Genomic DNA, 26,888 nt, shown 5'->3' with positions numbered 1-26,888 from the left:
TTTAGGGATCTGTGACCCTAGTAAAAATAAGTAAATTTTGTTCTTGAAGTTTCTTACTGTTTCTTTTAAAGTTGTCTTTGTAAAAAAAAATTATTATTTTATGTCAAATTAAAGTGTAAAGTATTATTTCACTTGAAAGAAGTGTTATTACAATATGATCATCATTGTTAACAGTTTACATTTAGAGTAGTTTTCCTTGGGCAGGAATTAAAGAAGTGATATCTAATCTTAATGATTATAGGTATTTTGCATGGTTGATGTGAGAGCCACAGAATTTCATGTGGGATAAAATCCTGGCCTATGAAAGGGTGAACTCAGGAAGGCTAAAGGCATCTCATATCTGTTTATCATGAATATACATTGATTACTGTGAATTTTTTTCATTAGAAGGCTTGATGGGTACTTATATTTAACTTGGATTTGTCCCTAATGCAGAAGCATCCTATGAGGTTGCTTGTTGCGTTGGAAAGTATAGAAGCCATATACATTTCGAAAGACCTTAGTGAATCTTTGTACCCTGGAATGGTCAATCTGGTTTGTGGCCTAGAACAGAAAAGAAATGCTAAAGCTTTGTCTCTATAAATGATGTCATTACTTCAAAATGTTTCCTCTAATGTTTTGAGGCAGGTTAATGAGGAATTGACAGCTGTCCCATTTCTCATCAGCATTCAACTGGATGAAAGTAATCTACACGATGCTGACCGTATCCAAGAATTCCTATTTGTGAGCCCTTATAGGAAATATTAAAAAGTCTTTGACATCTCCCAAGTGGTGAAAAGTTTACTTTTCCAGAAAATCTTTGAAAGAAATTTCTTGGTATGCTGTGTATGTCTCACCTGTGATGTTTGGCAACACATCTGGTTTTGCTGAAGTCTATACACTGTTATGACTCATTGCTTTTTACATTAGGGTACTCGGTATGAGAAAACTCTGCCAGCTGTCCTGAAAGAAGCTGTCAACTTAATAAGAGCCAGGGCCTTGAGTCATTACCTTTTCTAGAGTTTTTATGAAGAAACAGAAGCAGAGTATGGAGCTTTCTTCTATCCAGAAGTTTGCTGGTTTTCCAGAGGAAAAGTGTTAAAGTTCTCAAAGTAGAAGTTTCACAAGAGAGAAGGAAAGCCTACTAAATTTGATGGGGAAGATTGGAATTGCTTTGTGGATATTTTGGTTCTCGTGATTGCAATAAAATTTTCTATCAAGACCCTTTGGTCACCATCATGGGTAGTAATAAAAACTTAGGTGCTCTTTTGCCCATGATGCCCTTATGAAAGAGGATATTAGAGGAGGCAATTATCCTTATAATCAAAGAAATGCAAAATTTTTAAAGCTAAGTATATTGCCTCCCTGACTTTTAGATTAGTGAAAAAGATTTAAGTTTTAATATGTTGCTGTGGGTGTGATGAAATTGGTCCTTTTTTAGTATTGAGGCTGTATTCATTGGTATAACTCACTTGGGTAGCCGTATGGAAGTATATATTAAAAATCACTCCTAAGGAAATATTTCAAAAGATAGAAAAAGGTATGTTAAGAAGATGTTTGTTGCAACATTATTCACTATGTAGAAAAATTGGAAGCAAATTAAATTTCTAACAGTAAGGAAACTTACTTAAAGTTAAGGGATATCCACCATATAGCCACTTTTTGGCTGTCACTAACTGTTTGCTATGAACAGTCTATTACCTCTCTTGGTGAACATGAGTGCACATTTCTGTATCGAGAAGAAGAATTGCTGGGTCCCTGGGTGTGCCTATGGTCAGCTTTAGTAGATACTGCCAAATGCATCTGTGGTAGTGCCACTCCATGCCCACCACCAGTGTATGAGAGTACCAGTTATTATTCTGTTTTTTCTTTTTTCACCCTTCTAGTTTGTATGTACTGATATCACACTGTAGCTTTGCCTTGAGTTTACCTGATGGCTAATGATATTGCTCTCTTTTCATGTATTTATTAGCCATTGAATATCTTCTTTTGTGAAGAATCTTGAAGTTTTTTATGCATTATTTTCTATCGGATGATTATTTTCTTATTTGTAGGGGTTCTTTTATATATTCTGGTTATGGATTCTTCTTAGATATATGTATTACAAATATTCTCCCTTTATATAGCCTTCCTTTTTACTCCTTTATTGGTATCTTTTGCTAAGCAGACATTAACTTAATTTTAATGTTCACATTAATTTTTCTTATGGTTAGTACTTTTTGTATTATCTTCTAAAATCTTTGCCCACTTGTAGGTCATGAAGATGTTCTCAAGGTTTTCTTCTAAATGCTTTATTGTGTTCCCTCCTGTACATTTATATCCTCAATCCACCCAGAATTGATCTTTGTGTAGGATGTGTGAAGTAGGAGTAAAAGTGTCAAGGTACATTTTCCCACATGGACCGTATTCATTTTAAAACGTGCAAATACTGGATCTGTCATTTATTCATGAAAAAAATAACACTGAAGTAGCCACCTTCCCTGAAATCAAAATGCACAATGACTTTATGGTGTTGTAGAAAAACGTACTCTTAAAGTAGTCACCACTATCTTTTAGAAGGAGAGGCAAATCCATTCTTAGAGATATTACTGAATTCCTTTTAAACACAGTAAATATTCGTTACTTGTCCTTTTAAATACATACCCAATAGTTTAATTGTTTAAAGGGAAATTAGATCTGTACCCTTCTGTCATTTTTCTCTGCAGGTGAATTTTTGTTGAAGCAGCCAAAGCTAATACTAAATCCAGCCAAAAACAGCTTACTGTTAGTCACAGCATAAGAGGAATCATTATGGGAAGACATCCTAGTCATACAAAAAGAGAACACAAAATCACTTGAAGTCGGGCAGCTAAATTTTACAACTCAAACTCGCTCTGGCCCACCAAGCACAAGGCAGTGATCCTTGAAGCCCGACTTTTTAAAGAAACTGTACTGATGGATGTTATTTAATGATAGAATCTTCTCTAAACATTTTCTGGGGACTGCAGTGGCTTCGTCTGTACTTTAGAGGCTTCAGCTGTGCACTTGCCCTGTCCCACTGCACTAAGTTTTCTGAGGGCAGCACCATGCCTATCTGGTTTCATCACTGAATCCCTAACACATACCTAGCTCAGTGCCTGGATATTCAGTAAATTAATTCCTTTGGGAATTCCAAGTTTTGTTTTTGAGATTAGAGGTGCTTCTGTACATGGGCCCTAAAAAGCTGTCCGCAAGTCTGTTTGTAAATTGAGTGATGTTCTCTAAGCAAGTTCCATTTCTATTAGAGGTGGACAGTTGATGGTGCTTTTGCTTTCTCAAATAATTCCCCATTCTCCACCTTATCTTTCTAAGTTGCAAGTTCCTAAAATGAGATTGTTCCATGGCACACCTCTCAATAGGTTAAATGATCTTCCACTTAGTTGAGAACGTAAATCAGGTTTCTTAAGCTTTATGACAATATTAACCCCACCTCTAGTCAATCTGAAATCAGATGGATCTCTCCTCTCTTTTGAATACAGAGTATTTTATTTACCATCTTCCAGAGTTTAATTTGTTGCTGTTCATCATCTACCTAAAGTGTAGTTGGTATGGGTATTGGAAGAGGCATGGTATCCTTAAGATCTCTAAGCTCTATTCAAGTGGATACGTATATACTGCCAACAGAGGCCAGACAGGTAAAATAAACGAGTGAAATGGACTAGGTTATAATAACAGCATTGCCACAATGATAAGTGATAACTGAGCTTCAGGATTGGGGACATCAGGGAATGGTGGATGCTCTGGCAAACTGGAGTGTGACTTGTCTCTTTCAAAAGGGACATCCATTACTTAGGTACAACCACTTGGAAAACTAGCCCAGGTTTCCTTTTTTTTTTTTTCTTGTGGTGTTTCAAGAGAAACCAGAAATTCAGAATTTATGTGGAGTTTCCAGATTTTTTAAATCTTGGCAAGTAATTCAAACATTTTTGAAATAGTTTAGGCTGAAAACTATACAGGCCAAAAGGGCAAGTAAAATACATCTGTCTGCTAATTGAGGGCCTAAGCCATATATACACTCCAATTTGCATACTATAGTACTTATCTCAGATTTGATCATCCAAAAACAAGGTGTTCTTACTATACACCAAAGTAAATTTCACATTGTATTAGTTTTCTGTTTCATAACATTACCACAAATGTAGCAGCTTAAAAACGTCAAAATTTCTGGAGTGATGTGGCCAGGAACCAAGAAATGCCAGCAGCTTCTAGAAGCTGGAAGGAGCAAGAAAGTGGATTCTCCCCTAGAGCCTCCAGAAGAAATCAGCCCTGCTGATACCGTGATTTTAGCCCTGCAGACGAAGCAGATCCTGAAAGAAGAGCAATAGAAGAAACATTGGTCTGCTGTTGGTCCTTATAAAGGTTCCATGACCCAGTGGAAGAGGAACACATGCAGTCAAAACCCCAGAGAAAAGTATGAGAGAGCATCTGAATGTTTGCAGAAGGGGGAAGAATGACTAAGAAGAGCACCAACAGATGTAACAAGATAAGGAAATGGAAGAGCTCATGGATCAATGACCAGGGATGGCTTTGGGTCAGACACTCCTTCCCCACTGATATATGGAATTCACGTAGTTCTAACCTGTATGCCATCCTTGGGAAGACGAGAGGGTGAGTGGAAATTTGGATCTGAACTACATTAAACATGAAATGACTTAGAAAATACTAAATTGATCAAGTCTCTGTATAACTGACTCATTTGTGTGTTCTACTATCGGGGACATGAGTGTTGAAAACTCAGAAAAGGCTGTAGACAAAGTTTACATGTATTTTACAACTGATTTTTTTGCCAAAAAATATTCTGAACAGACTAAATTCTTAGATATATCGTAAAAAAAAAAAATGTTCTATTAAAGTGGGGAAAAAAGACATATTAAACTTGGAAATGTATTTTTGTTTTTATTGATTCTTTGGAAAATAACCTTTTGGGGTCTAGCACATAGAAACTGTTTGTATTTGGATATTTAGTTATGCTAAATAAAAGCCAATCTTGAATGGAGGGGGGAAAAACAACAACAACATTTCTTATCTCAGTTTCTGTAGGTCAGAAGTCTGGGCTTGGCATGACTGGATTCTCTGCTCAGGGTTTTGCCTGGCTGAAATCAAGATATCAGCTGGAGATGCGGTTCTCATCTGGGCCTGAGGCTTCTCTTCCAAGTTCACTGGTTGTTGGCAGAATTCACTTCCCTGCAGTTATAAGACTCTGGTCCTCATTTTCCTGCTGCCGATCAGCCAGGGACTGCTTTCAGTTCCTAGAGGCCGTCTGGAGTGCCAGTTCACCACCTAGATGTTTGCTTTCTTTTAGGCCAGCTGGCATGTGTCTCTTGAATCTCCAGTTCTGTGACTAACCAGAGAAAACACTCGCTTTTAAAGGGCCTACCTGACTAGGTGAGGCCCACCAAGAAAATCTCCCTCTTGCCATATTTGTAATATAGAAGTAGTTAGTTTTTTTTTTAAGCCAGGGGTCAGGGGTAGCATAAAAGGATCACATACCAGAGGAAATTCTAAAAGTCAACGCACGTTGGAAAAATTTAGCTTCACTAGTTAATCAAGAAAATAGCAAATTACCAAGTTTCTTTTATCTCTAATACTACTGGGGACAGAATAAATTGATACAGCCTTTCTGAAAAGCAGTTATATAGGTGTGGTTTATGTTAAATAAGAGCAAGTATATTAATTGATGAATAAAGAGAGAATACTGTGCTTGTGTGTGTGTATACACAAACATACAGATGTATGTTCATTTAATGATGGCTGTAACCCTATGAGATAAATAGTATTACAATTTTCAATTAACAGATGGTGAGAGCCAAGGCATTGAGAGGTACCCTTCAGAGTGTTACTAGTGGTTATCTCGGTGTAACAGGATTATATAAGAATGATTTTTTTTTCTCCTTATATTTGAAATTTTTATAAAATTTATAGAATTTTTAAAAGCACTTAAAAACAGGAAAAGTAGTGGTAATAAGGCTGCCTTGAAATAAACTCTCAGCCTATATTGGAGGTAGTGACGTAAATTAGTATAACTCTTTTGGAAGGCAACATGACCCTGTAATTTTAAAAAATCTGGCCTCAATAATCATTTTAAATATGGGGAAAAAAAGGCTGTGCATATGAACAAATCTATTGCTTCATTATCTAAAATACGGGAAAAAATAGAAACCTAAATTTCTATGGTAAAGGAATTAGTTATATAAACAATGACTTTTCCACTTAGAATTATTACAAAGAGATTATCGGTTCTAGCTCCTGCCACATTTTCCTGGGCCCCTGAACTCTATTTCCTTTGGAGCTTTCGTGGACTTCTTACCCACTTTCTCCTCAAAGGCTTCTTCCCACTCTACTGCTGTTCAAGTTTCCTGTGGTGTTGACAGCCATGTACCCAAGCCCCTCCAGCGTCCACGCCTTCACATAGATGACCCACTTAACATCTAACATCTCTTCCCATTCAGAGATACAGCCTTTCCTTCTCCCAGAAGGCAAGAGATTTCTTCTCTCCCTTAGTAGACTCTAGATAGGTCATCTCAATTCTCACAGCTCCTTCTGTTTCCAAAGGATCACATCATTCTTTCAGATCTGTCACCATCTCTCCATGCCAGTTTACCCTAGGATGTTTGCACCTTTTAGCCATTATGAATAATGCTGCCATGAGCTATCCTGTACAAGTTTTTATGTGGACATATGTTTGCATTTCTTTTGGGTATATGCCTAGAAGTAGAATTGCTGAGTCATATGGTAACTCTGTGTTTAACCATTTGAAGAACTGACAGGCTTTTTTCTGAAGTGATACCATTTACCAGCAGTGTATGAGGGTTCCAATTTTTCTATATGCTTGTCAACACTTGTTGTTATCTGTCTTTTTTATTCTAGCCATCTTAGTAGGTGTAAAGTGGTATCTCATCGTGGGTTTGAATTGCATTTCCTTAGTGGCTAATGATTTTTTTCTTTTTTTGGTGTTGCACATTCTATGTGCTTGAACAATGACATTTGTCCATCACTGTGGTATCATACAGAGTATTTTCACTGCCCTAGAAGTCCTCTGTGCTCTGGTTATTCATCCCTGTCCCACAACCTCTGGCAACCATTGATCTTTTTTTTGTCGCTGTAGTTTTGCCTGTCTTGAATGGCATATGGTTGGAATCAAGCAATATGTAGTCTTTTCATATTACCTTCTTTCACTAGTGTTAGTCATTTAAAGTTCCTTCATATCTTTTCATGGCTTGATAGCTCATTTCTTTTTAGTACTGAGTAATGGTCCATGGTCTAGATGTACCACAGTTTATCCATTCACCTACTAATGGGCATCTTGGTTGCTTCCAAGTTCAGACAATTATGAATAAAGCTGCTGTAAACATCCACGTGCAGTTTTTTGTGTGGACATAAATTTCCAACTCCTTTGGGTAAATACCCAGGAGTGTGATTGCTGGATTGGATGGTTAGACTGTTTAGTTTTGTAAGAAATCCCCAAACTGTCTTCCAAAGTGGATGTACCATTTCTCTTTCCCATAAGCAATGAATGAGAGTTCTTCTTGCTCCACATTTTCACCAGCATTTGGTGTTGTCAGTGTTCTGGATTTTGACCATGTTAATAGGTGTACAGTGATATCTCATTGTGTTTTTAATTTGCATTTCCCTGATGATATATAATGTAGAGCATCTTTTCATATGCCTATTTGCCATCTGTATATCTTCTTTGGCCCATTTTTAAATTAGGTTGTTTTCTTATTGTGGAGTTTTTTTTTGTTTTTTTTAAAAATTTTTATTTATTTATTTTTGGCTGTGTTGGGTCTTCGTTTCTGTGCGAGGGCTTTCTCTAGTTGCGGCAAGCGGGGGCCACCGTTCATCGCGGTGCGCGGGCCTCTCACTATCGCGGCCTCTCTTGTTGCGGAGCACAGGCTCCAGACACGCAGGCTCAGTAGTTGTGGCTCACGGGCCTAGTTGCTCCGCGGCATGTGGGATCCTCCCAGACCAGGGCTCGAACCCGTGTCCTCTGCATTGGCAGGCAGATTCTCAACCACTGCGCCACCAGGGAAGCCCCTATTGTGGAGTTTTAAGTGTTCTTTATATATTTTGGATAGGAGTTCTCTATCAGATGTGTCCTTTACCAGATATGTCTTTTGCAAATATTTTCTCCCAGTCTCCGGCTTGTCTTCTCAATCTCTAGACATTGCCTTTTGCAGAGCCAAAGTTTTTAATTTTAATGAAATCCAGCTTACCAAATATTTCTGTCATGGATCCTGCCTTTTTTGTTGTATCTAAAAAGTCATAACCATACCCAAGATTATCCAGATTTTCTCCTAGGTCATCTTCTAGGAGTCTTATAGTTTTGCATTTTACCTTTAGGTCTGTGATCCATTTTGAGTTAATTTCTGTGAAGAGTATAAGGTCTGTGTCTAGATTCTTTTTTTTTTTGCATGTGGATGTCCAGTTGTTCCAGCACAATTTGTTGAAAAGACTATCTTTGCTCTGTTGTATTGCCTTTGCTCCTTTATCAGTTGACTGTATTTATGTGGATCTGTTTCTGGGCTCTCTATTCTTTTCCATTGATATGTTTGTCTATTCTTTGACCAGTAGCACACTGTCTTGATTACTGTAGCTTTATAGTAAGTCTTGAAGACAAGTGGTGTCAGTTCTCCAACTTTGTTGTTCTCCTTCAATATTGCGTTTTCCATTCTGGCCCTTTTGTCTTTATATATACTTTAGAATCTGTTCGTTGATATCCAATAACTTGCTGGGATATTTTTCCAGATTTATTGAGAAATAATTGATATGCATCGCTGTGTAAGTTTAAGGCGTACAGCCTGATGGTTTGATTTGCACACATTGTGAAATGATGACCACAATATAAAATAAAAAAGAAGAAAAGAAAAAAAAATTATCCTTGCGATGAGAACTCTTAGGATTTACTCTCTTAGCACCTTTCCTATATATCATGCAGCAATGTTAACTATAGCCATCATGTTGTACATTACATCCCTAGTACTTAATTTATCTCATCACTGGAAGTTTGTACCTTTTGACCACCTTCCTCCAATTCCCCCTCCCCCCACCCTCCACCTCAGGTAACCACAAGTCTGATCTCTTTTTCTATGCATTTGTTTTTGTTTTCAATTCCACATATAAGTGAGATCATATAGCATTTGTCTTTCTCCATCTGACTTATTCACTAAGCATAATGCCGTCAAGGTCCATCAGTGTTGTTGCACATGTAGGATTTCCTCATGTTTTATGGCTGGGTAATATTCTGTTGTGTGTATATGTACCACAACTTTATTCATTCATCCATCTTTGGGCACTTAGTTTGATTCCATGTCTTAGCTATTGTAAATAATGCTGCTGTGAACATGGCAGTGCAGATATCTTTTTAAGTTAGTGTTTTTGTTTCCTTTGGATATATTCCCAGAAGTGGAATTGCTGGATCATATGGTAGTTCTGTTTTTAATTCTTGGAGGATCCTCCATACTGTTTTCCATAGTGGCACTACCAGTTTACAATCCCACCAACAGCGCACAAGGATTCTCTTTTCTCCACATCCACGCCAGCATTTGTTATCTCGTCTTTTTGATGATCGCCATTCTAACACATGTGAGGTGATATCTTATTGTAGTTTTCATTTGCATTTCCCTAATGACTAGTTATGTTGAGCATCTTCTCATGTACTTTTTGGCCTTTCACATACCTTCTTTGGAAAAGTCTATTCAGGTCCTCTGCCCATTTTCTTTATTGCCTTTTTTTTTTTTGGCCGCACAGGGCAACATGCGGGATCTTAGTTCCCTGACCAGGGATTGAACCCACGCCCCCTGCAGTGGAAGCATGGAGTCTTAACCAGTGGACCACCAGGGAAGTCCCCTTTGCCCATTTTTTAATTGGTGTTTTTTTTTTGTTTGTTTTGCTATTGAGTTGTATGAGTTCTTTATATATTTTGGATATTAACCCCTCATCAGATATATGGTTTGCAGATATTTTTCCCATTCCATAGGTTGTCTTTTCACTTTGTTGATGGTTTCTTTCGCTCTAGGGAAGCTTTCTAGTTTGATATAGTCCCACTTGTTTATTTTTAATTTTGCTGCTTGTGCTTTAAGTGTCATGTCCAAAAGATCATTTCCAAGACCCATGTCAAGGAACTTTTTATTTTTTTTAATTTTCGGCTGTGTTGGGTCTTCATTGCTGTGCATGGGCTTTCTCTAGTTGTGGCGAGCGGGGGCTACTTTTCGTTGCAGTGTGCAGGCTTCTCATTGTGGTGACTTCTCTCGTTGCAGAGCACTGGGCTCTAGGCGCATGGGCTTCAGTAGTTGTGGCTCACGGGCTCTAGAGCTCAGGCTCAGTAGTCATGGCGCAAGGGCTTAGTTGCTCTACGGCATGTGGGATCTTCCTGGACCAGGGTTCGAACCTGTGTCCCCTGCATTGGCAGGTGGATTCTTAAGCACTGAGCCACCAGGGAAGCCCCTCAAGGAACTTTTTGTGCCTATGTTTTTTCTTCTAGAAGTTTCATGGTTTCAGGTCTCACATTTAAGTCTTTAAAAAATATATATATATTTATTTATTTATCTATTTGGCTGTGCCAGGTCTTAGTTGTGGCACACGGGATCTTCATTGCCACATGCGGGATCTTCATTGCGTCATGTGAGATCTTTAGTTGTGGCATGCGGGATCTAGTTCCCTGACCAGGGATGGAACCCGAGCCCCGTGCATTGGGAGCACAGAGTCTTAACTGCTGGACCACCAGGGAAGTCCCTCACATTTAAGTCTTTAGTCCACTTTGAGTTAATTTTTGTGAGTGGTATAAGATAAGAATTCAGTTTCATTCTTTTACAGATGGATATCTAATTATCCCAACTTGCTGGCACTTTTATTCAGATTGAATCTATAAATCAAATTGGGAAGAACTGACATCTGGACAACATTTAGCCTTCCTATCCATTAACATGAAACATCTCTCCATTTATTTAGTTCTTTGATTTTGTTCTTCAGAGTTTAGTAGTTTTCCTCATGTAGATCTTACACATATTTTGTTAGATTTATACCTAAGTATTCCATTTTGGGGGGTGCTAATGTAAATGGTATTGTGTTTGTAATTTTAAATTCCACTTGTTCGTTGTCGATATATAGGAAAGCAAATGATTTTTGTATATTAACCTTGCTGTAATCACTTACTAATTAAAGGAGTTTTTGTCAGTTCTTCTAGATTATCTACACAGATGATCATGTTGTCTGTGAACAAAGATAGTTTTATTTCTTCCTTCCCAATCTGTATATCTTTTTTCCTCTTTTCTTGTCCTGTTATGTTAGCTAGTACTTCCAGTATAATGTTAAACATGAGTGGTGAAAAGGGACATTTTTTGCCTTGCTCTTGATGATATTGGTAAAACTTTTAATTTCTTACTATTAAGTGTGATGTTAGCTGTAGGTTTTTTTGGGAATGTTCTTTATCAAGTTGAGGAAGTTCTCCTCTATTCCTAGTTTTTTTAATCATGAATGGATGTTGGATTTTGTCAAATGCTTTTTTTGCATCTATCGATTTGATCATGTGGTTTTTCTTTTTTAGCCTCTTGATGTGATGAATTGCATTGATTTTCAAATGTTGAACCAATCTTGCATGCCTGGATAAATCACACTTGATCATGGTGTGTAATTCTTTTGTACATTGTTGAATTGTATTTGTTAATATTTTGTTGAGTATTTTTACATTTTTTTTTTGTGGCTTAGAACATTAGGTGTTTATTTTTTTGTTTTATATTTTTTATAACTGTATTTTTCTTCCCTCTCTTTGTTTGCTAAGTGCTATTTAAATTTATTTATTTATTTTTATTTATGGCTGTGTTGGGTCTTTGTTTCTGTGCGAGGGCTTTCTCTAGTTGTGGCAAGCGGGGGCCACTCTTCATCGCAGTGCGCAGGCCTCTCACTATCACGGCCTCTCTTGTTGTGGAGCACAGGTTCCAGACGCGCAGGCTCAGTAATTGTGGCTCACGGGCCCAGTTGCTCCGCGGCATGTGGGATCTTCCCAGACCAGGGCTCGAACCCGTGTCCCCTGCATTGGCAGGCAGATTCTCAGCCACTGCACCACCAGGGAAGTCCCCATTAGGTGTTTATTTTTCTCAAGTAACAAGTCTTGAAGATATTAAAACATTTTCCCTTCAGCGTTATCACATATCTTCTAAGGGATAATGAATGAATAAAGGATTTCTCACAGTCATTGCATAACTTAGGTTTCTTCCATATATGCATTACTTAGAGGCTTTCTCACATTCTTCACAACCAGTTCTTCTCACTTAGCATTTGGTTGTATGCCTTAAAGATTGAGAGTTCACTGGAAGCTACTTTACAAAGATATCATTAAAAGGGGGTTTACTGAGCATGGGTTCTCTCATGACGCCGAAGGGGTAAGGATTTACTGAAACCTTGCCCACAGACGTTGCATTTATAGGGTTTTTCTTTAGTGTGTATTCTTTTGTGCACAATGAGATTACACTTTACACTAAAGGATTTTCCACATTGATTACACTCGTAGGGTTTCTCTCCCGTGTGAGTTCTCATGTGTACTGTAAGGGACACATGCCTGCTAAAAGCTTTTCCACACTCACTGCACTTAAAAGGTTTCTTGTCCCTGGCATGGATTTTCATATGCCTCCTATGAGATAAGAGACCATGGAAGGTTTTCCCACATTCCTTACATTCATGTTTCATTTTCATGTGAATTTTCTTGTGTAAAACAAGGAAAGATTTCACTCTGAAGTCTTTTCCACATTGATTACATGTAAAGGTTTTTTTTCCAGTGTGAATTCTCACATGTTCTTTAAGACATGAACGATCCCTGAAAGCTTTCCCACAGTCATTGCACTTACAGGGTTTCTCTCCAGTATGAATTTTCTTGTGCATGATAAGGTTGGAGCTCAGCCTAAAAGCTTTCCCACATTGATCACACTTGTAAGGTTTCTCTCCAGTATGTATCCGCAGGTGTATCTTAAGAGATGACTTACTATTCAAGGCTTTACCACAATGGCTACATTCAATGGATTTCTCTCCAGTGTGGATTCTCTTATGTCTTTTAAAATATGAGAGAATACTGAAGGTTTTCCCACAATCATTGCACGTATAGGGTTTCTCTCCAGTATGTGTTATCTGGTGTATGGTAAGCCTAGAGCTTCTACTGAAGGTTTTGGTGCATTGATTACATTTGTAGGGTTTTTCTTCTGAATGAGTCCCTGAATGTTGTCTGAGAAGTGAGCTATCTCGGAAGGCTTTTCCACAGTCATGGCACTCATAGGGCTTCTCCCCGGTATGAATTCTCTTGTGACGTGTACGGTAAGAGCTTGAGCTGTAGGCTTTCCCACACTGATCACACTTAAACGGTTTTTCTCCAGTGTGGGTTCTCATGTGCAGTTTAATGGATGAATGGCTCTGTAATACTTTACCACACTGATTACACTCAAAAGGTTTCTCTCTAATGTGAGTTTTTTCATGCTTCTTAAGGTGTGAGATTGAATTTACAACTTTCCCCAAGTCACTGCATTCATAGGATGTCTCTTCTCTATGTTGTCTCGTGTGCCCAGCTATGTTAGAACTCCTGAGGAAGGCATTCTCATCTTTTTTACATTCATAAGATTTTTCCCGAGGAAGAATTCCCTCAGGTGGCTTAAGATGTGAAGAATCTCTAAGGGCTTTTGCAGAGTCAAGGTATCGATGGGGTTTCTTGCTAGGGTAAATTTTATTCTGAGTAATGCTAGATTTCACACTCAAGTCTTCAACAATTTCACTGCATTGAATGGGATTGCCTCCGATAGTTTGTTCCTTCTTGCCATTGAGCGTATATTTCTCCAAAATACCTTGTTTTTGCTGTGGTTGTTTGGTTTTAAGGAGAATCAGCTCATCTGAACAGGTGTCTTGGTGAATTCTTCTCTCTACTATCTCCATTTCATCTTCCTGCTCCATCCAGTGAAGCCAAGTTTCTATAGTTCTCTAGCATCACATCTCTGTACAGTTTTCTCTGAGATGAATTCAGCAATGCCCACTCCTCCTGGGTGAAGTCCATGGCCACATCCTCAAAGGTTATTGAGTTTTGTAACCCAGAGTGGAAGTTTTCTATCTCTGTGATCCTCTCATGGGCACAGGAAGGGTGTAGGACAGGCAGAGCACATATAGTGGAGAGATGTGGGGCTGCCATTTTGCAAGTCTGTAAGTAGTAAATATGATCAGACAGCAACCAGGAGAACAAGGATGCTCCTCTTATTGCTTCTATGATCCACTCGAGGCAGGGCTCGAAAGACACAGAAATCCACAGTCAGCAAGGTAAGAGCTTGGGCCAGGCTGATGTCCACATACTTCTCAGCTACAGCAAGCTTTCTGTCTCTTTTTACATCTATTTTTATGAGAGATATTGGTCTGTAGTTTTCTTGTAATGTCTTTGGTTTGGGTTTTGGTTTTAGGGTAATGCTGGCCTCATAGAATGAGTTAGGAAATATTCCCACTGCTTCTGTCCTCTGAAGAGAGATTGTAGAGATTTAGTGTGATGTGTTTCTTAAATGTTTGATGGAATTCACCAGTGAACCCATCTGTGCCTGGTGTTTTCTCTTTTGAAAGACTGTTAATTATTAATTCAGTTTCTTAAATAGATACAGGCCTGTTCAGATTGTCTACTTCTTGTTTGAGTTTTGGCAAGTTGTGTTTCAAGGACCTGTACATTTCATCTAGGTTATCAAATTTGTGGACACAGAGTTGTTAATAGTATTCTTTTATTATCCTTTTTAATATTATGATGTCCCCACTTTCATTTCTGATATTAGTGATTTGTGTCCTCTCTTTTTCTTAGTTAGTCTCATTAGAGGCTTACTGACTTTCTTTTCAAAGAGGCAGCTTTTAGTTTCATTAATTTCTCCATTGTTTTCCTGTTTTCCTGTTGATCGATTTCTATTCTAATTCTTATTCTTCTGCTTACTTTGGATTTAATTTGCTTTTCTTTTTCTAGTTTCCTTAGGGCTAATGATTTTTCAAACATTTTTATTTGCCTGGAACATGGATTCTTTTAGACTGTAGACCAGTGTGTCATGGGTTTTATGGTGATTAATATTTGATTAGCTTTTATATTTATATTTTTCTATATGTATCCATATACTATTTTTTGAAATTCCTCTCTTATTTATCCATGAGAAACTTCTAACAAATTTGGCTGGCTTTGAGAGCCATCAGCAGAACCTATAATTGTTGGCAGTTAAATGCTTCTTGTTGATTTAGGAGTACCTTTGAATGGCCAATTGGGGAAAGCAGTTAGAGAATTAACGAGTATATTGGCCCAGATTAAGGATGAATTTTCTTCTTCCTTTCCCAGAGTATTTTGCCAAGGGCTTGTATTACTTGTATAATGGGTAAAACCTGTGATCAAAGGCAAGCCAAGTGAGGAGTGATACCATCATCTTGGCTGGGAATAAGAGGTGAAAATAGGTGTTTACCTGGTATATATTGATCTCACTTAAGCACCTGCAAGGAGAGCTGTTGTACTTTTCTTGTTTTTTTTTTTTTTGTTTTTTTTTTTAAATCAGAATTTGAGGAGCTCTTTTTTTTTTTTTTAATTTTTATTTATTTATTTATTTATTTATCTATTTATGGCTGTGTTGGGTCTTCGTTTCTGTGCGAGGGCTTTCTCTAGTTGCGGCAAGCGGGGGCCACTCTTCATCGCGGTGCGCGGGCCTCTCACTATCGCGGCCTCTCTTGCTGCGGAGCACAGGCTCCAGACGCGCAGGCTCAGTAGTTGTGGCTCACGGGCCCAGTTGCTCCGTGGCATGTGGGATCCTCCCAGACCAGGGCTCGAACCCGTGTCCCCTGCATTGGCAGGCGGATTCTCAACCACTGCGCCACCAGGGAAGCCCACTTTTCTTGTTTTTTTTTTAAAATTGGGATTCTTTAGGACTGCCTTTTGAGTTTCACAGAAAAAGAGGGGTTTTAAAAAAATGTTTTGTTTCTACCATAGATTGAATTTATACACATTTTCAGATGACAAGAGAACTCTAAATAAATAAACAAACAAGAGGTGAAACTGCAATGCTAATAGAAAATACTTTTATGATTATGTCTATATTATAAAAGGGTTAAAAATTTTTTTGTTTCACTTCAAGAATATATTTTTGTCAATTATTTATTTTCATAGAGCACGTTCACTTTTAAATCTAATAACTTGGAATTTCCTAGTATTCGTATACATGATATAATTTTTATAAAGTAAGGATACTTCTGTGTGTCATGATCATATTCTTTATGATCATTTAAATATGATCTTTTTTGTTTGTATCTAAAAGTATCTGAAAAGTCAGTATTTGTACTGAGCACCTTTATGAGCCTTGTAATACAATCCTTAAATGGCAAAGAACAGCGAGTGCTGATAAGCCCAGGTGAACCTATTGTTCATTTTTACAAGAGTTAACTGGTTTATGTAAAGATTCTCGCTGATACAATTTTTCTTCCTTTTATCTATTCCCACTGGGCCTTAAGATTTAATGTGATGGGCCCTGGCTCTGCACACATTTGGTTTTGCCAGCAAATTATACAGTGTCTAATATTTTTAGTATTTGAGATAATATTTGCAATAACATGAAGTACATATTATATTGCTCTGTTTTAATATTAGGTCATTATTTTTTAATATTTAGTATTCAAAAATAATACAGTATTTAATATTTGTCCTATTTACCAGACTGTTTCTGAGTTATTTAGCATTAAACAAATCTAACGACTTAATCATCTTTTCGTCTTGTATATTCAGATAATAACTGTTACAGGGTTCTTTGTTGTTTTACTTGAAAGTTAAACATATTGATAGCTATATTTAAATTGCATTCCATGGACTTCCCTGGTGGCACAGTGGTTAAGAATCCGCCTGCCAATGCAGGGGACACGGGTTCAAGCCCTGGTCCGGGAAGATCCCACATGCCACGGAGCAACTAAGCCCGTGCACCACAACTACTGAGCCTGCTGCACTCTAGAGCCCGCGAGCCGCAACTACTGAAGCCCTCGAGCCTAGAGCCCGTGCTCTGCAGCAGGAGAAGCCACCGCAGTGAGAAGCCCACGCACCGCAACGAAAAGCAGCCCCCGCTCGCTGCAACTAGAGAAAGCCCACGTGCAGCAACGAAGACCCAATGCAGCCAAAAATAAATAAATTAATTTTTTTTAAAAATTGCATTCCATATTTAGCAATAGAAGGCTTTTTTTTTTTTTTTTTTGCACATTAGGTGTTTTTAAAGAAAGAATGAGCAAGGACTTCCCTGGTGGTCCAGTGGCTAACACTCCATGCTACCAATGCGTGGGACCCGGGTTCGATCCCTGGTAGGAAACTAGATCCCACATGCCTCAACTAGGAGTTTGCATGCTGCAACTAAAGATCCAACACTTGGCAACAAAGATCCGGAGTGCTGCAACTGAGACCCAGCGCAGCTGAATAAATAAATATTTAAAAAATAAAAAAAATAAAGGATGAGCAAGACATATATTTTATATTGAACACCATAGCACACACCTAAGACCTTTGTGTGTGTGTGTGTGTGTGTGTGTACGCACGCGTGCATGCACACCTTGATGTTTGGTATTCAGTTTTTTCAGCTGTCAAAAGGGGCATGGAATAGATCTCTGAAGTTATCGTTCTGCTGTGTCTGATTCTGTGACCTATTTTTTCTTTGTGCAAAACACCTCACAATAAAAATTGTTTTAATGTTTGCATTTCTTTTGAAAGCTTTATCGAGATATAATTTATATACCATAAATTTCATGTATTTTAAATGTATAGTTTGATGAGTTTTAGTAAATTTATATAGCTGGGTGAACATCACTAAAATGCAGGTTTAGAAATTTCCATCACACCAGAAAGTTCCCTTGTGCCCATTTGGAGTCAATTGCCACTTCACCCCTGGTCCCAAGCAGCCACTGATCCTATGTTTTATCTTTATTTTTTTTTTGCCTTTTCTAGAAATATCATAAATGGCTTCTATTTAGCATAATGTTTCTGAGGTTCATCGTTTTTGTTTTGGGCAAATAAAAGATAACTAGAAGTGGAATTGTTGGGTTGTATGAAATGTATGATATGTATATTTTATGTTTAACATTTTAAGAAACTGCCAAATTGTTTTTCAAAAATGGCTGTGCCCTTTATGATTCCATCATCAGTGTATGAAGGTTTCAGTTTCTCCACATTCTTACCAATACTTGGTTTTGTCAGTCTTTTTGATTATAGCTAATATAGTGGGTATGTAGTGGTATCTCCTCATTAGTTTTAATATGCATTTCTTTAACGACTAATACTGTTGAGCATCTTTTCATGTGCTTATTTGCCTTGAGTGTGTCTTCTTTGTTAAAGTGTCTGTTTAAATCTTTTGCCCATTTAAAACAATTGGATTGATTGAGTTACAGGAGTTTTTTACACATTTCAGATGTGAGGTCTTTATCAGATTAATGTTTTACAAATATTTTTTCCTAGCCTGTCGTTTGTCTTTGCATTTTCTTAATGGTGTCTTTTAAAGAGCAAACATTTAAATTTTTGATAAAATCCTAATTATTAATATTTTTCTTCAATGGATTATGCTTTTGGTGTTGAATCTAAGAAATCCTTGCCTAACCCAAAGTCACAAAGTTTTCTTTTATGTCTTCTTGTAAGAGTTTTATAAGGTTAGTTCTTAGAGTTAACTCTGTGATCCATTTTGACTTAATTTTTGTATATATTGTGAAGTTCTAAGTTGTTTTTTCATATTGATATCCAACTGGCTTAGTACATTTGTTGAAACGACTGTTCTTTCCCTGTTGACACTTTTGTCAGAAATCAGTTGATAGTTGTAAGTAGGTTCATTTCTGGACTCTGTTCTGCTCCATTCAGATTAATGTAGATATTCGCCCTTACAATGATGCCACACTCTTCTTGATTACTGTAGTTTTATATAGTAAGTTTTATTTATATAGTAAATGTAAGTTTAAATGCAAGTAATGTAAGTCTCTCTACTGTCTTCTTTACTACAATTATTTTGGCTATTCTATGTCCTTTGCATTTCCATATACATTTTAGGCTCAACTTGTTAATTTCTAAAAAAAAACCCTGCTAAAATTTTGATATGGATTGCATTGAATCAGTAGATCCATTTGGGGAGAACTGACATCTTAACAATATTGAATCTTCTGGTCCATGAACTTGGTATATCTCCTGATTTATTTAGTTATTTAATTTTTTTCAACAGTGTTTTGCATATTTTAATGTACAGCTTTCGAATTTCTTTTTTTTTAAATGTATCTCTAGTTAATCTTTTTGTTGCTATTATAAATTAAGCTTTAAAAATTTCATTTCAGATTGTCACTAGTATATGGAAATAAAATTGATTTTTTAAAATTGAAGTATAGTTGATTTACAATATTATGTTATTAGTTTCCAGGTGTACAGCATAGTGATTCAAGGGGTTTTTTTGCAAATTATCTTCCATTATAGGCTATTACAAGATTTTGAGTATAATTCCGTGTGCTATACAGTAAATCTTTGTTGCTTATCTACTTTATATACAGTAGTAGTTTGTATCTGTTAATCCCATACTCCTAATTTTTCCCTCCCCACCTCTCTCTCCCCTTTGGTAACCATAAGTTTGTTTACTGTGTCTGTGAGTCTCTTTCTGTTTTATAATGAATTCATTTGTATTATTTTTTAGATTCCCCATATAAGTGATATCATGTATTTGTCTTTCTGACTTCACTTAGTATGATATTCTCTAGGTCCATCTATGTTGCTGCAGGTGGCAATATTTCATTCTTTTATGGCTGAGTAATATTCCATTATGTGCATATATATATGTGTGTGTGTGTGTGTGTGTGTGTGTGTGTGTGGTATATATATATATACATACACATACATACCACATCTTTTTTTTTTGTCTTTTTTTTCTTTGTTTTTTTTTCGGCTGTGTCGGGTCTTTGTTGCAGCATGCGGGCTTCTCTCTAGTTGTGGCCTGTGGGTTTTCTGTCTCTAGTTGTGGTGTGCAGGCTCCAGGGCACGTGGACTCCAGAGTGCTTGGGCTCCAGAGCACCTGGGCTCTGTAGTTTGCAGCACGCAGGCTCTATCGTTGAGGCACGCGGGCTTAGTTGCCCTGCGGCATGTGGGATCTTAGTTCCCCGACCAGGGATCGAACCCGCATCCCCTGCATTGGAAGGTGGATTCTTTACCACTGGACCACCAGTGAAGTCCCATACCACATCTTCTTTATCCATTCATTTGTTGATGGACGCTTAAGTTGCTTCTGTGTCTTGGCTATTGTAAATAGTGCTGCTATATTATGAACATTGGCGGGGGTGGGGGGGGGGTGCATGTATCTTTTCAAATTACAGTTTTCATCTTTTCTGGATATGTTACCAGGAGTGAGATTGCTGAATCATATGGTAGCTCTATTTTACAGTTTTCCATAGTGGCTGCACCAATTTACATTCCCACCAGCAGTGTAGGAGGGTTCCCTTTTCTTCACACCCTCTCCAGCATTTATTATTTGTAGATTTTTGATGATAGCATTCTGACAGGTATGAGGTGACACCTCATTGTAGTTTTGATTTGCATTTCTCTAGTAATTAGTAGTGTTGAGCATCTTTTCATGTGCCTGTTGGCCATCTGTGTGTCTTCTTTGGAGAAATGTCTATTTAGGTCTGCCCTTTTTGATTAGGTTATTGTTTGCAATTGACTTTTGTATATCAACCTTGTGACCTTATCTCCCTTACCAGTTCTGGTGGGGGGTTTTGGTTGATTATTTAGCATTTTCTACTCACATGAAAATGTATAGTCCTTGAAAATGATATATATGGAAGTTCACATTACTCTTATTCAAGTGATGTTGTTCAACTTAAAATATCTTTAGAACTTTTTATTCAGAATTTGTTAAAGTTACCAGGCACATTAAAAAAAAAACCATTTTTATTAGTTATTGGTGGATATCTTGCTCTAATTTTTTTTTCTGCCCTTTTATCTTAATAAACTTAGATCTGTACTGAGGGAGGATATATTATTTTTTACATGTCTGTTAGACATTAAAGGATAAAAGTTGGTAGGCAGTTAGATATATGCATCTGAAGTTCAAGGAAAAGGCTATGTAGAGGTATAAATGTGAATTGTCATATCATAGTTAAAGCTGTAGGACTAGATATGATCACCTAAGGGGGTTGACAGAAGTCCAACAATTCTTGGAAGAAAACTTGAGACGGTCTGTAAAAGGTTTGAGGGGTGCCCTGAGCTCAAGAATCTGTTCCCCCTTGGGGAACATGGTAAGAGTACTACTGCTTGACTGTCAATTCATTTATGAGCCACCTGCCTGCATGAAATGCTTTAAGTTAATTTTTTAAAATTCCTTGTCACAGTTTTAAAGAGTATAAATATATTTCACAGGAAATTGAGTCATTATAAGGTCAGTGATGCTTGTATACACTGTTTTTCCTTTTGAATCATTTGAACAGTTATTACTTGGAATTTTTTTTCTCTCCAGAGTAATGTGAGTTTTTCATCATTAAACATTCTATCATCATTTTAGATTAATGCCCAGTTTGGTGTATTATTATGATTATTTTACCTACATTGTAAATATTATTGACTTCATGAATCACACCAAATATCTGCTTTTCTTTGATTCCTAGGCAAATACTGTGGTCTGGGGTTGCAAATGAACCATTCAATTGAATCAAAAAGCAATGAAATTACAGTGCTGTTCATGAGTGGAATTCATGTTTCTGGACGAGGATTTTTGGCTTCATACTCGGTTATAGATAAGCAAGGTAATTTTCACTTTATATCATGATTCTCACGTTTTACAGTTTCTGAAAACAAAAATGCAGTGTTTTCTTTGAGTACCTGTTATCTGAGTTTGGAATAGAGTAGGAAGACTGAACAGTTAATACCACATACATAAATCTGACAAAATTAGATCGGTTTCAGAATTTTAAAAATTAAGTATATTAACTTTATATAAAGTCTTTTTATATACTTACCTTTCCTTAGTAGAAGAAATATTGAGTTTTCCACCTTTATAAGATTGGAACACAAATGATAATAACTTTAAAAAATCTATCAGTTACTGAAATGTATCAATTTAAAACTTTATTATCCACAGCTTACCACTTCATCTTACTGTGTTAAAAACCATATTACCATTCTTTTCAAAGAAGAGACTTGCATAGCACCACGGGTAACCTGGGGAGTGCTCTCTGAGACACTACAAGATAAACGAGATATTTTCTAGATTGTTAATATTTAGAATCTGAAGGGGGGAATTAAAAGCAAGGCTATTAAGTGAAATAGATACACACTATCTGTCTCATTAAAGTTTCATTAAGAGTGTGAGAGAGGAGGGCTGTTTTGTGTGAAAAAAGGTCTACTTTCCCTTTATTTCTAAGCTATGGAACAAGGTTTGAAGGCTAATAAAATCCCTCAGAGTGAAAAAGAAAACTCATTTGAATGGAATAATGGAAAGAAAAGAACTGGAAATGTTACACTAAATGAACAATTAATATATTTGACAGAACTAGGAAAACTAAGGCAGTGTGGTGTTGTAGAAGGGGCACTAAGTAGCCCTGGAATCAAAGCCTGCCTTTGCCGTGTACTAAGCAGGTGACCTCTGACCAGTCATTTCACCTCTGTCAGTTTCATCTGTAAATGGGTTAGTTGTGAGGACTAAATCTAATAATACATGTTTAGTGTCTGTAGGCACATAACATAGTAGGCAGAAGACAAATGTTAGTTTCCCCCCTTTCACTACTGTACACACACACATCTCACTTTCCCCACTCCTGCCCCGCCCACCACCATCAGAAGAGTAAGGTAGAAAACACAGAGTGAAATGATAGCTTTCCATCCTTTCGGTTTTACTTGGTGAAAGTCTTGGGTTGATGGGTGAGAGGATAGAAGATAATTAATTTGCTTCTTATTCTTCTTAAGTTTCTTGGTCGCAGTATCGGGTTAAATTATTTATTTTGCGTTTTCATATTTTCCCCTTTCTTTGTTATTTATTGAATTAAAGGTTTCTGGAAAATAAGTATCTCCTCTTTACAATAAAAAGTTTCTTACATTGGATATTTAAATTATGGAGCTTTTGATCCACGGAAACCTAAATGCCCTTATTAGAGTTTCTTAAGAATTGACAATCATCTCAGATACCACAATCAGTATATTGTAGACTTATATACATCTATGCCAGATTTAAAATGGCTATGCCACTATTTTAGATGACTCTTAGCTTCCAAAGATTTTTTCGAAATATCCACCATAATCAGGAACTTCTTTATAGTAACACTTTCCAAAGTCATAATCATCTTGGGAAATCCTCATCTCACAGCTTGCTCCTGAATTTTTTCTTAATGTTTTTGTGCGTTCTTACCCATCCATCAAGCATTTGTTTTATTTGAAGTGAATTGGCTAAATTCAAGAGAACACCGGTTGAATTTCACATTACTTCTTCTTGGGTGGCCTTTCAGACATAATTTCTTGTAATGGCTCATTCATTTGAAGGCTGGTGCACTTTGGTTGAGAGTCTCAGTTTGTCTCCATCCAGGAAACTTAGCTGCCACACTGAATTCCATGAATATTTTCAAGGAACATCACTACATGTCCCCAGCTTAATAACCTAGTTAACGGTTTAGAGTATTTGGGAATGAAAAAGTTGTGAAAAATCTTGCTTCACTGGCTTCCTCATTTGTTAAACTGTCACAAAGACTTGTTAATGTTATAGTGTGATGTGTGGTTGATACAGCCATGATTTTGTGTAAGATAGACTAATTTTCATTACTTCTTACAAGAGCCCATTGCAAAATTATATTCCCTTCAGTGCCTTATTTCCTGCAATAGGCCTGGCACTGGGAAAACAGCAGTAAATGAGACAGACGCAATCACACCTTCATAGGGCTTACAGTACAGGGTTGGAAAAAGGCATTAAACACATGGTTACTTAATTGCAGTTATAATAAGTATGATGAAGGAAACATTCAAATAATGGGAGGCCAGAAGGGTGCGGGGAGTAGAAGATTGATGAAGAGCAAAGCTCTCCCGAAGAAACCACTTCTGAGCCCAGAACCAAAGGATTAATTGGAGGTTCCAGACATACAAGGAAGAACATTGTAGGGAAGAGAGCAGCAGGTGCAAAGGCCTTAGGGTAGGAAGGAGCTTTGGAGGAACCGGAAAAATAACCAGCACAGCTGGGGTGAAATGAATGAGTGGTGAGTAAGTCACATTATTCAGGGCCTTGCAAAAAATGTAAGGGTTGGAGTTTTATCCCCAAAAAAGTGCATGGAAGCTGTTAGAGCAGAGTAGTGATGTGACTGGATTTATGTTTTTGTTTTTACGATTCCCTGATCTGTGAAGAATGGGCCAAAGAGAGAGAAGAAGAATTGTAGGGAGGCCAGGTAAGAGGCTGTTTAGAGGGGACTGGATCAGAGATGACCGAATTAAGAGATCTTGCTATAGAAGTAGCTCCAGAATTAGGCCAGATTCTAATTTAATTCTTTTTAAAGACTTTTGAACCAGACATATCTTCTACAGGGAAACATTTCAAAGGATCAATATTCATTCTAGCTGAATTTATGTTGAAGTAAGAGGCTTCGGCCACGAAGAAGCCCTTGGATGAGGCGCTGAGCTGCTGCAGTGCCTCGGTGATGTCTGGGGCCCTGTACCTGGTGTACTCTTCACTTTAGGGTCTAGTTTTTATAACTTTTATGGTTTTATTCCTCTCTGTTATTTTTAATGATCTTTGAGCAGTAGTTTCCAGTCTTTTACATTGACAATTACCGCTTTTAATTTTCACCTGTAAATCTCATTTTTGAAAGATTTTATCCACCAGTGAAAGGAAGTTTTCCTGTTTCTGTTGGGTAGCAAAGAAAGACAGATAAAAATATTAATCAACACTTCAGTAGTAATTAGAAGATTGGTAGTTTACTCTGAGTTGGTATAATTCCATCAAATTCGAACTAGACTTTCTGAAATTGAAATTTTCATCTGAAAATTGAAGATGTACGTGGATCCTAGACATATCCTGGGCAACATATTAGCAACCACTGTTTAGAAGTTCTGTAGAGAGAAACTCCTTAGTTACTGCTGGTCTTACTGAGAGAGGCAAAGCCAGCCACTCACAGGTCCAGACTCAGGAACTCAGATCTTTTAATCCAGAATAATAAATGATACCGACATTTTCATTCTAAAATGTAAATGTAAAAAACAGCATTTACCACTGGACTTGAAAAATAAAATGAATTTTATAGGTGATTTGCTCTAAATTCCTGGTTTTGAATCTGTTCAACATTAGCCAGTTTCTAAGAAAAGCTCAACATGTCTAGGATGACTCTGGGCAGTAATTTTTTAGGTAATTTTAGTTACGGAACAATGAGCTCAGAAGGCATGTCTGCATTTGCATTGATAGGTTCAGGTCTTTTAAGGCAGCCGCTGTTTGTTATGTGCCATCAATTTGGGGCGGGGTGTGTATCTGTGTGTGTGTACACATATATATGTATATGACCAGCTGAAAAGTGTTCATCTGATATTCCTTTTTTAGAACATGAATTATCACTTAAAAAGTAATGTTAAACCTCATTACTTCAAATTTTACCAATCCAGAATTTTGTATTGGTCACTGTAAAGTTTGCCTTTATTTTTTTTAGGAAAAAACAGGAGCTAGTTTAAAATTACATGTGAAATAAAATGATCCAATGTAGATGTATTAACATACTGCCTAATTGGAACTCATAAACACTTGTTTATTCATTGCCTCATGACAATGTGCCTAGGACTTGGGAACAGCTGAGCCTGACAAATATTCCCATTTGACAGGGTTATTATTGCTATATGCTGGGTTATTTTTAGACTTAACACCGATAGTATAAAAGGTTTTAATTGCTACATTCTTTAACCACATTTTTTTACAAATATTTTCCATTTCTTCCGTCTTCCATCGGATTATATGAACTTGTAAGTGAAACATAGGGGCAGAATAGAGAACTCCTTTCTAATAGAGTCCAGATTTCTGTAACTGGTTGTTTTTTTCCTGCATGGGATGTTTTTGGTTTTGAAAATAGAGCACGAATAGATTGTTTGCTACCTTAATTGTACAGTAATTTTATAGGATCCTTTCTGTTTTGAGTGCTACACTTAGCTATGTTTCTATTTTTAGTTTTTCTGTTGTGTTCCTAATTTTTGTTGTTGTGTCTGGCAAACGTTTTAAAACTTTTAAACTATTTAGTAAGATTTTATTAATGAAGTCTCAGTTTACATGCATATTTTTAGATTTGTCCTTATTTATACACAAATGAATATGTATAGTGTTTGTGTGTATACATGCAGAAAAACATCTGTATTTTGATGTCAATTTGTATAACAAAGGTGCTGATGAATAAAGTGTTACCAGTTTTACAGAGAAATTTATAAACAGAATTAATTCGTTAAGGTGGTATAACCCAAAGAGGCAATTCACCTTTATGAGATAGAGTTTATTTCAGACTGACAGATAACCTCAAGAGCACTTTAATGATTTTAAGTGTTTTCTATGTGTTTTGGGTTTTTTTGTTTTTTTCTTTTTAGTAAGTTAGCAATTCTTTTCAGGGGCTAAGTATGTGTTTGTGCTATCCAGGGGACGAATTCATTCACTGCTACTCTTACTAAGATATTATTAGTGTCCTCGATACTAGGTTACAAAAGAATTTTAATGTGTCTTACAGTCTTTAATATTTTTAATGTCTCTTATATTTTAATATAAGATGTCTTATGTTATTTCAATATGTCTTGTAATGTCTTTTAATATGTCTTATATTCATTTTTTAGTATATAGGAATTTAGGTGTGGAGAGGGTTTGATCTATCCATATGTAGCTTGTAGCCTATTTGACTTATTGTTTAGGCAACTGAGCCATGCCTACATCATCTGTGAAAAAAAA

General features: G+C 36.9%; 1 protein-coding gene across 1 annotated transcript in view; it reads left to right on the top strand.

Annotated features, from left to right (window-relative positions):
- Window positions 1-26,888, top strand: part of DCBLD2 (discoidin, CUB and LCCL domain containing 2) — a 92,661-nt gene that overhangs the window by 32,293 nt on the left and 33,480 nt on the right. The window contains exon 3 of the mRNA XM_082392084.1: window positions 21,616-21,753. Within this exon, the coding sequence (XP_082248210.1) occupies window positions 21,616-21,753 (138 nt within the window). The remainder of the gene's footprint in view (window positions 1-21,615; window positions 21,754-26,888) is intronic.

Source organism: Balaenoptera borealis (genome assembly GCF_965194805.1).
Source record: "Balaenoptera borealis genome assembly, chromosome: 5".
NCBI lineage: Eukaryota > Metazoa > Chordata > Mammalia > Artiodactyla > Balaenopteridae > Balaenoptera > Balaenoptera borealis.
This window is presented reverse-complemented; position numbering and strand designations above follow the sequence as displayed.